Source organism: Mastigoproctus giganteus, chromosome 6 (genome assembly GCF_048544385.1).
Source record: "Mastigoproctus giganteus isolate SK-2022 chromosome 6, ASM4854438v1, whole genome shotgun sequence".
In the NCBI taxonomy this organism is placed as follows: domain Eukaryota; kingdom Metazoa; phylum Arthropoda; class Arachnida; order Uropygi; family Thelyphonidae; genus Mastigoproctus; species Mastigoproctus giganteus.
Genome location: NC_143580.1, coordinates 44952819 through 44966001, shown reverse-complemented (window position 1 = coordinate 44966001; position 13183 = coordinate 44952819). Strand labels below are relative to the sequence as shown.

At 38.0% G+C, this 13183-nt stretch overlaps 1 protein-coding gene across 1 annotated transcript in view; it reads left to right on the top strand.

Annotated features, from left to right (window-relative positions):
* Window positions 1-13183, top strand: part of Lamtor4 (Late endosomal/lysosomal adaptor, MAPK and MTOR activator 4) — a 71135-nt gene that overhangs the window by 56783 nt on the left and 1169 nt on the right. Inside the window, exon 3 of the mRNA XM_090375104.1 lies at window positions 11333-11453. Coding sequence (XP_090231230.1) covers window positions 11333-11453 — 121 coding nt within the window. The remainder of the gene's footprint in view (window positions 1-11332; window positions 11454-13183) is intronic.

Sequence of the window (13183 nt, the reverse complement as noted above, 5' to 3'; positions counted from 1 at the left end):
GGAAAAAATTATTACCTTGAATGATGAACAAAATATGAACCACCCATCTCTCGTTAAAGTAGTTCAAGCAAGTACAGCCAAGAATGGTGAGGGTTATGGAGTTTTTCATTCCCCAAGTGGTGTAGGTGATAATATAATTACTGTTTATAGTAGGGAGGACTATAGACTTTCTTTTATAGATGGTTTAAACTTGGGAGGATCATTAAATGCCTCTGAGGTATATGTTGCATTGGCTAAGATCAGAAAGGCTTTAGGAGAAATAATGTCTAAAGAGTCAAGTAAAATAACAAAACCAGCGTCCAATACAATTTTTGGTCTCTGGCCTAAATTGGAGGTGGTGACAACAGCTTTGGACGTGGACAATGAGCACCTCAAGCTATGAGCTAGGGATCTGGAGGAGAGTGCTTATCAGATAAATCAAATTTTAGATTGCCAGATTGAATTTCATAAGAAATCTTATGCAGAGATAGTGCAGCAGGATCTCAAGTTAATTGATCCTGTGGACATCAGGAATAAACCAAGATCCGAAGAGGGGACTGTCAGTGCTAGGCGGGATAGATCCTTATCAGTTCCTAGAGGTGTGCCTAATCCTCAGAATCTGGTTATTCTCAGGCCCACTGAAGACTCTTCCTTGAGTTCGAGTCAGGACATAAAGCAGAAAGTGACTCAAGTCATTAAGCGTGACCACAAGGAGATGAAAGTAAAGGTATTAGTCTCCTTAGGAATAAGGGGATCCTTGTGGAGACCAGAAATTTGGTGGATGCTAATAGGATCTCTTCTGCTCCTGCCTTGAAAGAGATAAGCCTTACAATGGAGAAACCTCAGTTATCAGATCCAACAGTGTTAATATATGGTGTCCCTCATGATTATGTTAAGGAGGATATACTTGAAGATCTATTCTTTAAAAACTTAAAAGATTTTGAATTCTCGCAGGATGAAGTTAAAGAGATGAGGTGACTTTCAGATTTAGTTCTTAATCAGTACAAAAGTGGTTAATTGGGTGATCGGATTTAGGCCTCGTATGATGAATTATATTCTGGAGAGTGATAGAATCTATCTTGGATTCACATCACACAGATTCCGTAGGTTTATGATTGTAAGCAAATGTTTCCGTTGTTTGGGGTATGGCCACTCGGCCTAATTTTGTTCCCATAAGGCAGTTTCTTGTGGACACTGTGCAGAGGATGGTCATGTCTATGGAGAGTGTCCCCATAAAGAAGATTCTCCAAAATGTGTCAACTGTAAGAGACATGGTAGAGATTATAATCATTCTGTAAGGGATGTTAAGTGTCCAGAATACTTGAAAGCGGTACAGCTTATGGACAGTAGAACAAAACATGCGAATAATGGTTAATGGTTCAAATTCAGTGAGAGAGTGGCTGATAAGAATCTAATTTTGGGTGATGTTATACATGAGGGTGTAAAAGTTCTTCAGATAAATAGTCAGCACTCAAGAGTGGCAGTGGATGACGTTAGAATATGGGCATTTGAAAATAACTTTTGACATTATTTGCAAACAGGAACCCTTCCATTCTTTGCAGGTAGGAGGTGGGGCCCATAAAGTTATGGGTTTTCTAACCTCGGCAAGAATTATTCATTCCCTTGAAAAACCTCCAAAAAGTTCAATAGTTGTTTTTATATAATGATACGGTGGTTACCAACATTACAGGTATGTGTACCGACACTGTGACCTGTTTAATGATCTCCACACCTTTCATAAGTTTTTATATTGCGTCTGTTTACTGTTTGCCAACCGAGGACATACAATCGAGTCTCTATCGGATTCATGTACTTTTGAACTGTCCATTGTACTCTCAACCTTACAGTGGATTTAATGTCTGTGGTTCCAAACCTATTGGAGACCAATGTAAATATCCTATTTGAAGATCGTGATAACTTTACACCTCTGCAAACCTTCTTGAGAACTGTCTTTACATTGAGGACTCAGCTAAGAACTTCAGCTTCTCCTGGGAATTGACTTCACAAAAAGACAAATGATTAATGTGGAAATGGAAGATTTACGTGAATTTTTGTTGTGTTGATTTCTGTTAATCAATGTTGATTTGGGTCAATTGCTATTGACAAGATGTCAGCAGGTTTGGAAGTTCTAGTGGAAAGACTAGATAGTGCTGTTAATTGAATGTGGAGGTAGTCTTTCTTTGAAGAGTATTTCTGTAGTTAAACATAGTCTATTGTATGTAAACTAATTATATATTGTTTTCTGTATTCTCAGGAATTCTGAGACTGAGCACATTTAAAACAAGTGTTGTATATATCTCTTTATATAATCATTAGCATTAGTAGAGGCATTTGATGCAAGAAAGCAAGCTTATGCAGCATCAGCCAAAAAAAAAAAAAAAAAAAACCCACTTCCACTTCACCCCTCTGTTCGTTCAAAATACCTGTCCAGCTGAGCCTTAAACTTATTTAGGCTATCAACCTCCACCACAAGGGATGGCAGTCTGTTCCACCAACCAACCACCCGCTGGTTAAAGGCAAATTTCCGCACGTCTATCCTACATCTGTCTTTCCTCAATTTGAATTTATGCCCTCTCAGGTGATTTTTCTGAGCTAGAGGAAGAATCCCATCAGCATTGAGCATGCTTAAACCATTCAAGGCTTTATACACCTCTATCAGATCACCTCGCTGGTGCCTAGTCTCCAGACACTGTAATTTGCAAAACTTAAGCCTTTCTTCGTAAGAGCACCCCTTTGTTCCATTCACTAATCTTGTTGCCCTTCTCTGTACTCGTTCCAGCAGCTCTACATCCTTCTTGAAATGACGCCTCCAGACCTGTATACAGTACTCTAGGTGTGGCCTGACCATTGCCTTATACAATGGAATAATCACCTCCTTATCCCTGCTGGAAAAATTCCTGTATATCATTGACAATACTCCATGAGCTACTCTTGCAGCCCGTCTGCACTGCTCAGAGAACTTCATATCTGCCTGCACAATCACCCCCAAGTCCCTTTCATTCTCTACCACTGTCAGTGTAGTACCACAGAGTTGATACGTTGCTCTGGGGTTGCTGTTTCCCACGTGTAGTACTTTACATTTGTCAATGTTAAACTTCATTTGCCACCTCTCAGCCCATCTGCTCAACCTTTCCAGATCCTGTTGCAGCAGCATAGTGTCAGTAGTGTCCTTGACAACCCTGCCAACCTTTGTATCATCTGCAAACTTGGACATTAAGCTTGATATACCATCATCAATATCATTTATAAATACAGAAAACAATAATGGACCCAACACTGAGCCCTGAGGGACTCCACTAATAACATTAGTCCACGATGAGCAGTGTCCATTGATTACCACTCTCTGTCTTCTCCCCCTCAACCACCCCTTTATCCATAGCAGCAATTTGCCTCCAATGTCACACTGCTCCAATTTGTGTAGCAGTCTTCCATGTGCAACAGTATCAAAAGCCTTTCTAAGATCCAAGTATATAATATCAAAGTTATTCCCTGCATCCAGTTCTTTTGTGACTGCATCATAGTATCCAATCAAGTTGGTCAGGCAAGACTTCCCCTTAACAAAACCATGCTGTGTCTGAGCTATAACTGAAGTCTTGTCTAAATGATCCTGCAGTGCTTCTTTAACCAGTGCCTCCATTAATTTTCCTGGAACAGAAGTTAAGCTCACAGGTCTATAATTACTTGTGTCAGCCTTTGATCCTCCTTTGTGAATTGGGGTCACATTTGCACATTTCCAGTCTATGGGTACTTCCCCTGAGTCCAAGGAAGCTCTCATAATTATGGCTAAGGGTTTGCTTACTTCCTTTGCTGCCTCCTTTAATATAACTGGATAGATCCCATCCACCCCGGGTGCCTTTCTTGTGTTTATCTTCAACAGTTTCTCCTCCACTTTACTCCCAGTTATTTCAAGATTCTGTAGCTGACTGCTAGAGTTCAATACACCTCTGGCATTCCCCTTGCTGAATAACTCCTCATGTGTGAATGTCGATGCAAAATATTCATTTAGTTTGTTAGCTACCTGAGCAGGATCATCAACAGTTGACCCATCAATATCAAGTGGACCAATCTGATTCATCCCCTTCCTTCTAGAGTTTACATAAGTAAAGAACTCTTTGCTGTTTTTCTTTGCATCCCTTGCCAAAGATTTCTCGTAATCTGCCTTCGCCTGCCTAACCTCCTTTGTAACTTGGTTGCATATCAACTTGTATCTATCATAGGCTTCTGTGTCATGTGTTAATTTGTAAGTATCCCATGCATTTTTCTTCTCTGCCATATGTCTCATTAGTTCATCTGACATCCATTTTGGCCTAAACCTTGAACAATATTTCTTAGTTGGTATGTAAAGCCTAGTAGCTTCCAAGATAAGTTCTTTGAATGCTTCCCATTTTGAATTTGCTGTTGGTAACATCATCAGTTGGTCCCACTGTATAGAATTTAAATACTGTCTCAGTCCATCGTAGTCGCCTTTACGGAAGCAATAACCCTTCCCTTTACCCCTAATGGTAGTTACCTCTTTCAGTAACTCCCACTTCAGCACACTGTGATCACTGCCACCTAGTGGTTCATTTATCTGCAGATTCTTAATGCATGAAGAATCACTGCTGATAATCAAATCAAGAGTATTACTCCCTCTAGTAGCCTCCCGAACATGCTGATGTAGAAAACAATCATCCAATAAATCCACAAAAGCCCTGCTAGTGTGTGAGTAACCAGCCCCCAAATTCCAGTCAATATCTGGGAAATTAAAATCTCCCATTATAAGACTCTCTGATTTACTGGCCCACTCTATTTCCGTGTACAGTTCCTTATTATACTCATCATAGTCATTAGGCCTATAGCACACTGCTACTCTCAATTTTGATCTCCCAATGCTTATGTCACACCAAACTGACTCAACACTGCACTGTCCAGTGATGTCGACTGGCTTCACTTCCTTGGTTTTTATGTGTTTCTTAACTAATAGCATAACCCCTCCCCCCCCTTCCTATCCTGTCTATCCTTTCTGTAGACGTTGTACTCCCCAAATTGCAGTTCTGCATCCCCTATATCTGTGTGACACCACGTCTCTGATATCCCAACAATATCTGCCTTTGATGTTTTGAGCAATACCTCAAATTCATCAAATTTATTTACTAAACTCCTAGCATTGGTGTACACGCAAGTATACCTGCACCTGTTTCTATTCTTAGCTACCCTAACACAACCCATGTGTTTACTTGTACCGCAATGGCTCCCAGCAGTCTCTGAAATACCATGCATCTTGTTTTTCAGGCTTCTGCTCATTCTGATAGAAGCAGTGCAAGAATCTCTTTCACCTCTGCCAGTGGCTACTGTCAATCTATTGGTCTTTGTCTCCCCCCAAGCTAGCAGTTTTCCGACCCACCTAACACTGCCTCGATAGCATCAGCAAATATTCTTGCACCCTTTCTATTTAAGTGTATCCCATCCCTGTAGAAGCAATCTCTCCTGTTTCTTGGTGGACTGAGGATAATTTGTGGAATTTTCTGCACTAGTGATTCACTTTTCATTCATTTCTTATTTCATATTATTTAATTATTCGGTTGTTCCAGGTTCAGGGTAATCTGGAAGCGAGATAGGCACCCACCGGTATTGCACTACATGTGGTGGGTGTGAGACTTGTGCATTCGGCATAAACAGACAATGTAAACCCAGGCCTAGAGAAGGGCACCAGGTAGCAGCTGCCTTGTATCGGTGGTGGTATAATACCGCACATGTTTTTAAGCCAATATCGTAGAGCTTCTACAGATGAGCTAGGTGGAGCTTTTGCCTAGGAGCCACCCTTGATTCTGGGATACACAAATGCTATGCACGAAGAGAGTATATGATATTCACTTTTGATCTTTATCATTATGTTAATAATTCATGGTATGTTGTTTTACTTGAAAAAGTTTAGCCATTTAAAAAAAAATCCTTATGGCACCATGCACATCAAAAATACCCATTGCTGTGGTAACGTTCCATAGAATTTTGTTTTTCCCTCTGTTTTTTTTTGCCTACTTGCTACCCCCAGATTTGGCTTTACAGTTTGAGTACAGCCAAATCTGGGGTAATTTTTTTTTTTTTTGATAACAAGACATTGTTTCTAATAATGTTTTTGATCTTATTAATACAAATATAACAAGATCAGGCACCTCCGTAGCCAGGTGGGCAGGAGTAGCAGTGCGTAGCACACGTTTCTTGATTAGACCAGGGTTCGAATTCGGTGACCACCAAATACGGAGGATGCAGAAAGGTCAGGAAATGACCGCCGCATATCCCCGGAGCAATATGGCCTTAGTTGCTAATGCTCCTAAAAAAATAAATAAATAAATAAATAACAAGATCAAAAATCATAATTAAGAATAAATTTTGACAGTTACCATTTTAAACTATTTCTTGCCTCCTCTGACCCCCCTCCAAAAAATACTGACTGGTGAAGTTAAAGGCACCATATGCCTACTGTTATTGTTTTTTACATATCCACTAGACAATTAACTTCTCAGCAGCTCACTTTTTTATAGCATTAAACAGCATTTTCAGATGCAGAGGAAACAATATATGTAATGTGCTTTATGCCAAGAGAGATCAGAAGTCAGGGTAATCCCCAAGATCTTGCCTAGAAATCGGAGTGTCATCGAAGATAAGCATAGAAGCAGAAGAATGCTTTTTTTGTGAGATATAAGACAGGACTGAGTTTTAGAAGGATTGAAATTAAGATATCCTTTCCCCACTGGAGAATTACCTGGAGATCAGCATTTAAGTAAATGGTAGGGGACATTCGAGAAGTTGAAGCTGTTTGAGCAGGGCAAGGTTTCTCGAACTGGGAGGTGGAATGCAATATGCTATCGTCAGAAAAACTATGGATAGGATTTCTGGTCAATGGAAGAAGGTCATTAATATACAAGAGGAAAAGAGTGGGAGAAAGAACTGAATCTTGGGTGACACCAGCATTAGTTAGAAGACAGAGAGGCGTCTACCATTAACCAGTGAGCAGTCAGAGATAAAACTGGATACTCAATTACAAAAAACAGCTGGCAAACCATAGGATGGAAGCTTGTTTAGAAGACCTTTATGCCAGACACAATCGAAAGCCTTTGAGATGTCAAGAGCAACTGCTTGTGTTTCACTGAACTTTTCCATTGAATTAGTCCATAAATGGGTAACATAAGCCAGAATATCACCAGTGGATCGACACTGCCAGCATCCATACTGGCGATCGTTGATCAGACGGAAGGTTTCTAGGTAGGTTAAGAGTTGGCGGTTAATTGATTTCTCCATTCCTTTAGAAAAAGTAGAAGTAATTGCAGTGCGATGATAATTGGATGGGAGGGTTTTGTCACCCTGTTTAGGAACTGGCTGGATATGAGCAAATTTCCATGCAGAAGGAAAAACTTTTGGAATGAGAAAGTGAAAAAAGTGGCAAAGACAGAAGTAAGTTTAGGAGCACAGGTTTTGAGAACAAGTGGAGAAATACCATCAGGACCTGGAGCTTTATTAGCATCAGATTCATCAAAATCTTTCTGACATCCTTTTGATGGAAGAGGCATTGAATGGAGTGTACTGAGAATGGTTTGAGGTGATTTTACCAAGATCATCAATACACAAGTTGGAAGAAAAATAGGATGCCAGCAGGTCAGCTTTATCTTTGGCTGATATGGCATCAGAACCACCTGGTTTCGACAGAAGTGGGAACAGAGATGGGCAAAAATTGTGGCCAATATTTTTGGCAAGAGACCAGAATGGTGGGCTACCATTGGACAAGAAGTAAGTTTTCTAATCTTATCCTGTTGAAAATCTAGTTTGGATTGATTATTAACTGCTTTACAAAGTATAAATGATACTTAATAATAAAAATTATTATTATTATGCTATGCTGCGTATAAAAACGTAGTACTGGAAATATTTTGTAATAAAAATTCAGAAATATAGGCTTAGTGGTTCGCTTTAAAACTATTATGTTGAAAGGGATTCGCTAAAAAAAAAATTTGTTGATAGGGATCCGTGATAAAAAATATGTTGAAAGGGGTTCGCGAGTCAAAAAAGGTTGAGAACCGCTGGTCTAGAGCAATGTTTCTCAACTGGTGCTACTCAGACATGAGGATCGTGCTCCACAAGCATTTAACAAATAAAAGTAAAGTCCAATTATTAGAACTATAACATTATTTATTAGAACCAAGTGAAGTCTTTTGTCCACGTTTTAATTGCAACCCTGCTCTTCCAACATTCTGCCTCCCCATTAAAACAATTTTAAGACCACATTTGGATTACTGTGTTTAGATATGGAGACCTCATCTGAAAAAAGACATTCAGCTTCTTGAAAGGGTCCAAAGACAGGCAACTCGCATGGTTGAGGTTGGAAAAACGGTGACCATATGAAGAAAGACTCCAATTATGTGGGCCACAGTGCTTATCAACCAGGCACCTCAGAGGTGACCTGGTTGAGGTTTATAAGGCTCTGAGAGGGGTTAGTAAAATGAACAAATTTGGAATTTTCACTGTTATAGAGAATTCCAGAACTTGTGGGGGGGGGAGCATAAATTAAAATCACAGGGGAAGAGGTTTAGACTAGATTGTAGGAAGTTTTCTTTTAGCCAGAGTCATTGATTGCTGGAACAGCTTGTCTTTGCAGATAGTTGATTCTGACAGTTTGAATAAATTCAAAGGTCAACTGGATAGTTATCTGTGTGAGGGGAGAAGCAAATAATTTGTTTGTTTTTTTTATTTACTGCCTTTTTTTTTTCTTTTTCCAGCCAGTGTAACAAAAGCCTATGGCTTCCTTGCACTATATGACTATTACTATTATCACATAGATGAAACAGTGAAGAGTGTCATCATGTGAAGACGTCATGATGACAGATCAACCATCCACCCTACCTTCCCATCTAGCAACAGCTGACATCCTGTTTCCTGAGATAAAGCATGCCCTTGACAGAAAGATTTCAGAACGTTGAGGACATAAAGAAAAACGTAACCACCAAAATGAAAATAATCTCTTTGGATGCCCTTGCTTGATCCTTTTCAGAATCTTTAAAAATGGTGTAATAGGTACATTCAATTTCGGTTACTTTGAATAAAAATAAAACCATTTTTGAGCTCCTTCACTTTGTGTTCTTTTTATTGCACCATTTCAGGAACTTTATTTCCACACCTTGTATCTACATGAATTTCCAGCACATTCTGTAATAGTTTTAACATATAGGTTACTGCAAAAGCATAATTTTAACGTAGCCATTTACCAAAGTACTTTAATTAAATTGGCATCGTTTTGGTTATATCTCATATTGTGAATGCCTTCACGAGTTGCCATGGTATTGTACTTCCTTGAATAAGTAACACTTCACCAGTGGAGAAGACTACTGTTACTTATTCTCAGGAGGCGTCTCCGTAGCCAGGTGGGAAGGAGCAGCAGTGCGTAGCACACGCTTCTTGATTAGACCGGGGTTCGATCCCGTCACCACCAAATACGGAGGATGCGGAAAGGTCAAGGGAATGACCACCGCATATTCCTGGAGCAATATGGCCTTAGTTGCTAATGCTCCTAAAAACCAAATAACAAACAACAAACAAACTTATTCTCAGTGGATACCACCACCCAGACGGCACCGTTTCAAAGCTTGTTGACTTCTTGGTGGGTGGGAAAGTACCCTGGTGTTGCAATAGTGACAACCCAGTTATGAAGTATAACTTCACAATATGAGAGATGCCTGTTGGTGTGCAGTGATATAGACTATAAAATATTTAAGGGCAAAGGCCTCGTGCTATGAGGTAGAATGAGTAACATATAGGTTAGTACAAAAGCATCAATTTAACATAGCCATCTACCAAAGTAGTTAAATTAATTAATTAAATTGGCATTGTTGTACTTATTCGAGGTAGTACAATACCATGGCAACTCGTGAAAGCATTCACAATATGAGATATAACCAAAACGATGCCAATAATTAGTTAATTTAAGTACTTTGGTAGATGGCTACCAAAATGATGCTTTTGCACTAATCTATATGTTAGTTATTCTACCTTGTAGCATGAGGCCTTTGCCCTTAAATATTTTATAGTAATAATTTTAATTAAATACTATATTTGTTTTTATTGATTTTTTTTTCTTATATTACAGACAGGATTGCATCTGAATTGGATAAACCCATGTTACATTGTGTATTAAATAACTATCAAACAAACAGTGTTTACTCCATTCATTCTATTCCTCTACTGTGTTAGTCTTTTATTATTATGTATATATACCGTTAATTTTTTTATATATTTTTAAATATTTTGTATATTCTGTTCACCCAATAATGATTGTCTGCCTGCCTTACACTGAACTTTGATGAAATAATAAATAGCTACCATTAGATGGGAATGCTAAATACTCCAGCACTGATGCCACATGGCCAGATTTGTCTTAGCATTAACTCAGTATGTGAAATCTGTAGATTGTGTTCAGTCCTGAAAGAGTTAAAGGATATTTAGAATTTTAGCATTAGCACATGATGCAAGAAAGCAAGCTTATATAGCATCATCCCAAAAAAAAAAAAAAAGCCCCTCTCATTTCACCCCTCCACTCACTCAAATGTTTGTCTAGTTCTGCCTTGAATCTATTTAAGCTATCAACTTCTATGACAGATGGAAGTTTGTTCTAGAAATCAACCACCCTGGCTAAAAGCAAACTTCCGCACATCTATCTTACAACTTTCTTTCCTCAATTTGAATATATGCCTTCTCAGGCGATTATGCTGAGCAAGAGAAAGAATCCCATCCACATTGAGCATGCTCAAACCATTAAAGGTTTTATACACCTCAGTCAGATCACCTCGCCGGTGCCTAGTCTCCAAACACTGTAATTTGTGAAACAAAACTTGAGCTTTTCTTAGTAAGAGCAGCCCTTTGTTCCATTCACTAATCTTGTTGCCCTTCTCTGTACTTGTTCCAACAGCTCTACATCCTTCTTAAAATGAGGCCTCCAGACCTGTATGCAGTACTCAAGGTGTGGGCTGACCATTGCCTTATACAAGGGGATAATCAACTCCTTATACCTGCTAGAAAAATTTCTATATATCATTGACAAGACACCATGAGCTACTCTTGCAGACTGTCTGCACTGCTCAGAAAACTTCATATCTGACTGCACAATTACCCCAGGTTTAAGCACTCAAGTTTACTAGGCTACTTAATAACTAATTATGTGCCTGTAAGCTAGTCTTTTAAGAAGATTCTAAATACCATTTTCCATTGGGAACAATTACCTCAGTTTTTGTAAATTGTATTTAAATTATGTTATTTTGTGTTAAGTAACGTTGATATTATTTTAATAAACCTGGTTTTTCTTTGTCTAAGAAAGTAACTTATATTTCAGTCTGGAGGAGACCTTGAGAACAATGAACATGTGGCTGAAATTATAACGAATATGGTGAAAATGGCAGATAAAACTAATTTAACCCTTTCGGAAAATGATGGAACCTTTAAGAGACTTTCTAGTAAGTATGATATATGCTGATACATATTAGCAGTTCTGATTAGTGCTGATAGTGTATGTTAGTGATCATACAGAATTAATCTGTTATCTGGCTTAGTATACCCAAATTGAAATTTCATTGTTGGGAATTTCAAATGATGAAACATTTCAAAACTAATCAATGAATTGACCCTTTTCAGTCACAGAAATTGAATGATAGCTGTGATCCATTGGTAGTTTTCAGTATTTAAATTGGTTTATTTCAACAGAACATTAAAAAACCTCTCAATATGGAAAACATGTTTTTTAACCTTTTTTTTTTTTTTTTTCTCTCCACCCATCACTCTAGTTGCTAGTCCTTTTGTAAAATAATAAGAGAAGTTTACCTCAATATAATATGTAGGACACTTCTGTATGATATTCTCCAGCAATTAAAACGAAAAAATCAAAAATATTACTTTACAGTGAAAAATAATTAAAAATCAATTGAACACAATTATTGATTTTTAATTATTTTTTACTGTAATATAAGATTTTCGATTTTTTTCGTTTTAATTGCCGGAGAGTATCATATGGAAGTGTTCTACTTATTATATTGAGATAAACTTCTCTTATTATTTTGCAAATATTGATATCAACGTAGAACGTATTGAGTATTACAGCTCTCGTTCGTACTATCAAGTTTATAGTCCCGTAGCTGGTGTGATTTGTTATTTCATGACCGAAAACAGATCTTGTTTGATATTCAGTTTTGATCTGCATCATTTTTTAAAAAATGGTACAGCTGTAAAAAAAATTATTTATATTTTAATGTTTGTGTATAAACTGTGACATGTGCCAACTAGTCTGATTCTCCATAGAGCTTTGGTTTCAGCTTTGATTTCTCTTGCTACACTATACTGTGCATCTTAAGTCAGGTTGTCAGGAAATAATATTTTTGGCTAGCAGCAGGACTGCTGTTACTAAAGATTACTTTTATTATATGATCATGTCAGAGTAAAGAATAAAATTATAAAAGTGCACTATTTTTGACAATTTTTTAGCATTAGTATTGGCAAAATGTGTAGAAGCAAGCCATGTACACTAACTCCCGTTATAATACATCCATTATTAGTGCTTTTTTCTTCTGTCAAATGATCAGTCTTATGAAGCACCATGCGTTTTTAATGTCTATAGCACTTCCATTTAAAATGCTTTCTGGCTTATATTGCTTATTTAAGGTCCCAGGAAGGAATAAATCCATATATAAGCCTCCTTCCTCTTCAGTTTTGGTTTTGGGAAATGGGTGATAAAGACTAAAGCTTAGGAATTGTTTAGTGCAGTTTATTTACTTTATAAAAATGGTTTCAGGTGCAATTTGTTTCCTCTATAGAATTTGTTTCTAATGCAGGTGATTTGTTTATTTCATATTTAACTCAAAGCTTTAAAGGTAGAAAGGCTGCTCTTTACAAATCAGCATCTTCCCATTTTTTGGTGCATTATCTCCCTTCCCCCCCACACACAACATTTTCATCCACTTTCATTGGTGATACAGTGATCAGTATCTTGTATATGTGTGTGTTTAGTAGGCAATGGCATACCACCACATTATCTGATGCCACGTAGACCATAACAAAACCAACTCCAAAAACTGCTGTTGAAGGAAGACCTGCAACTAGGTGGAAGGATGGGATCAATGAACTTTTGGGCATGACATTTTGCAATGCCACTCGTATAGCACATTATCGATGCAGTTGAAGGAATTTGTTGGTG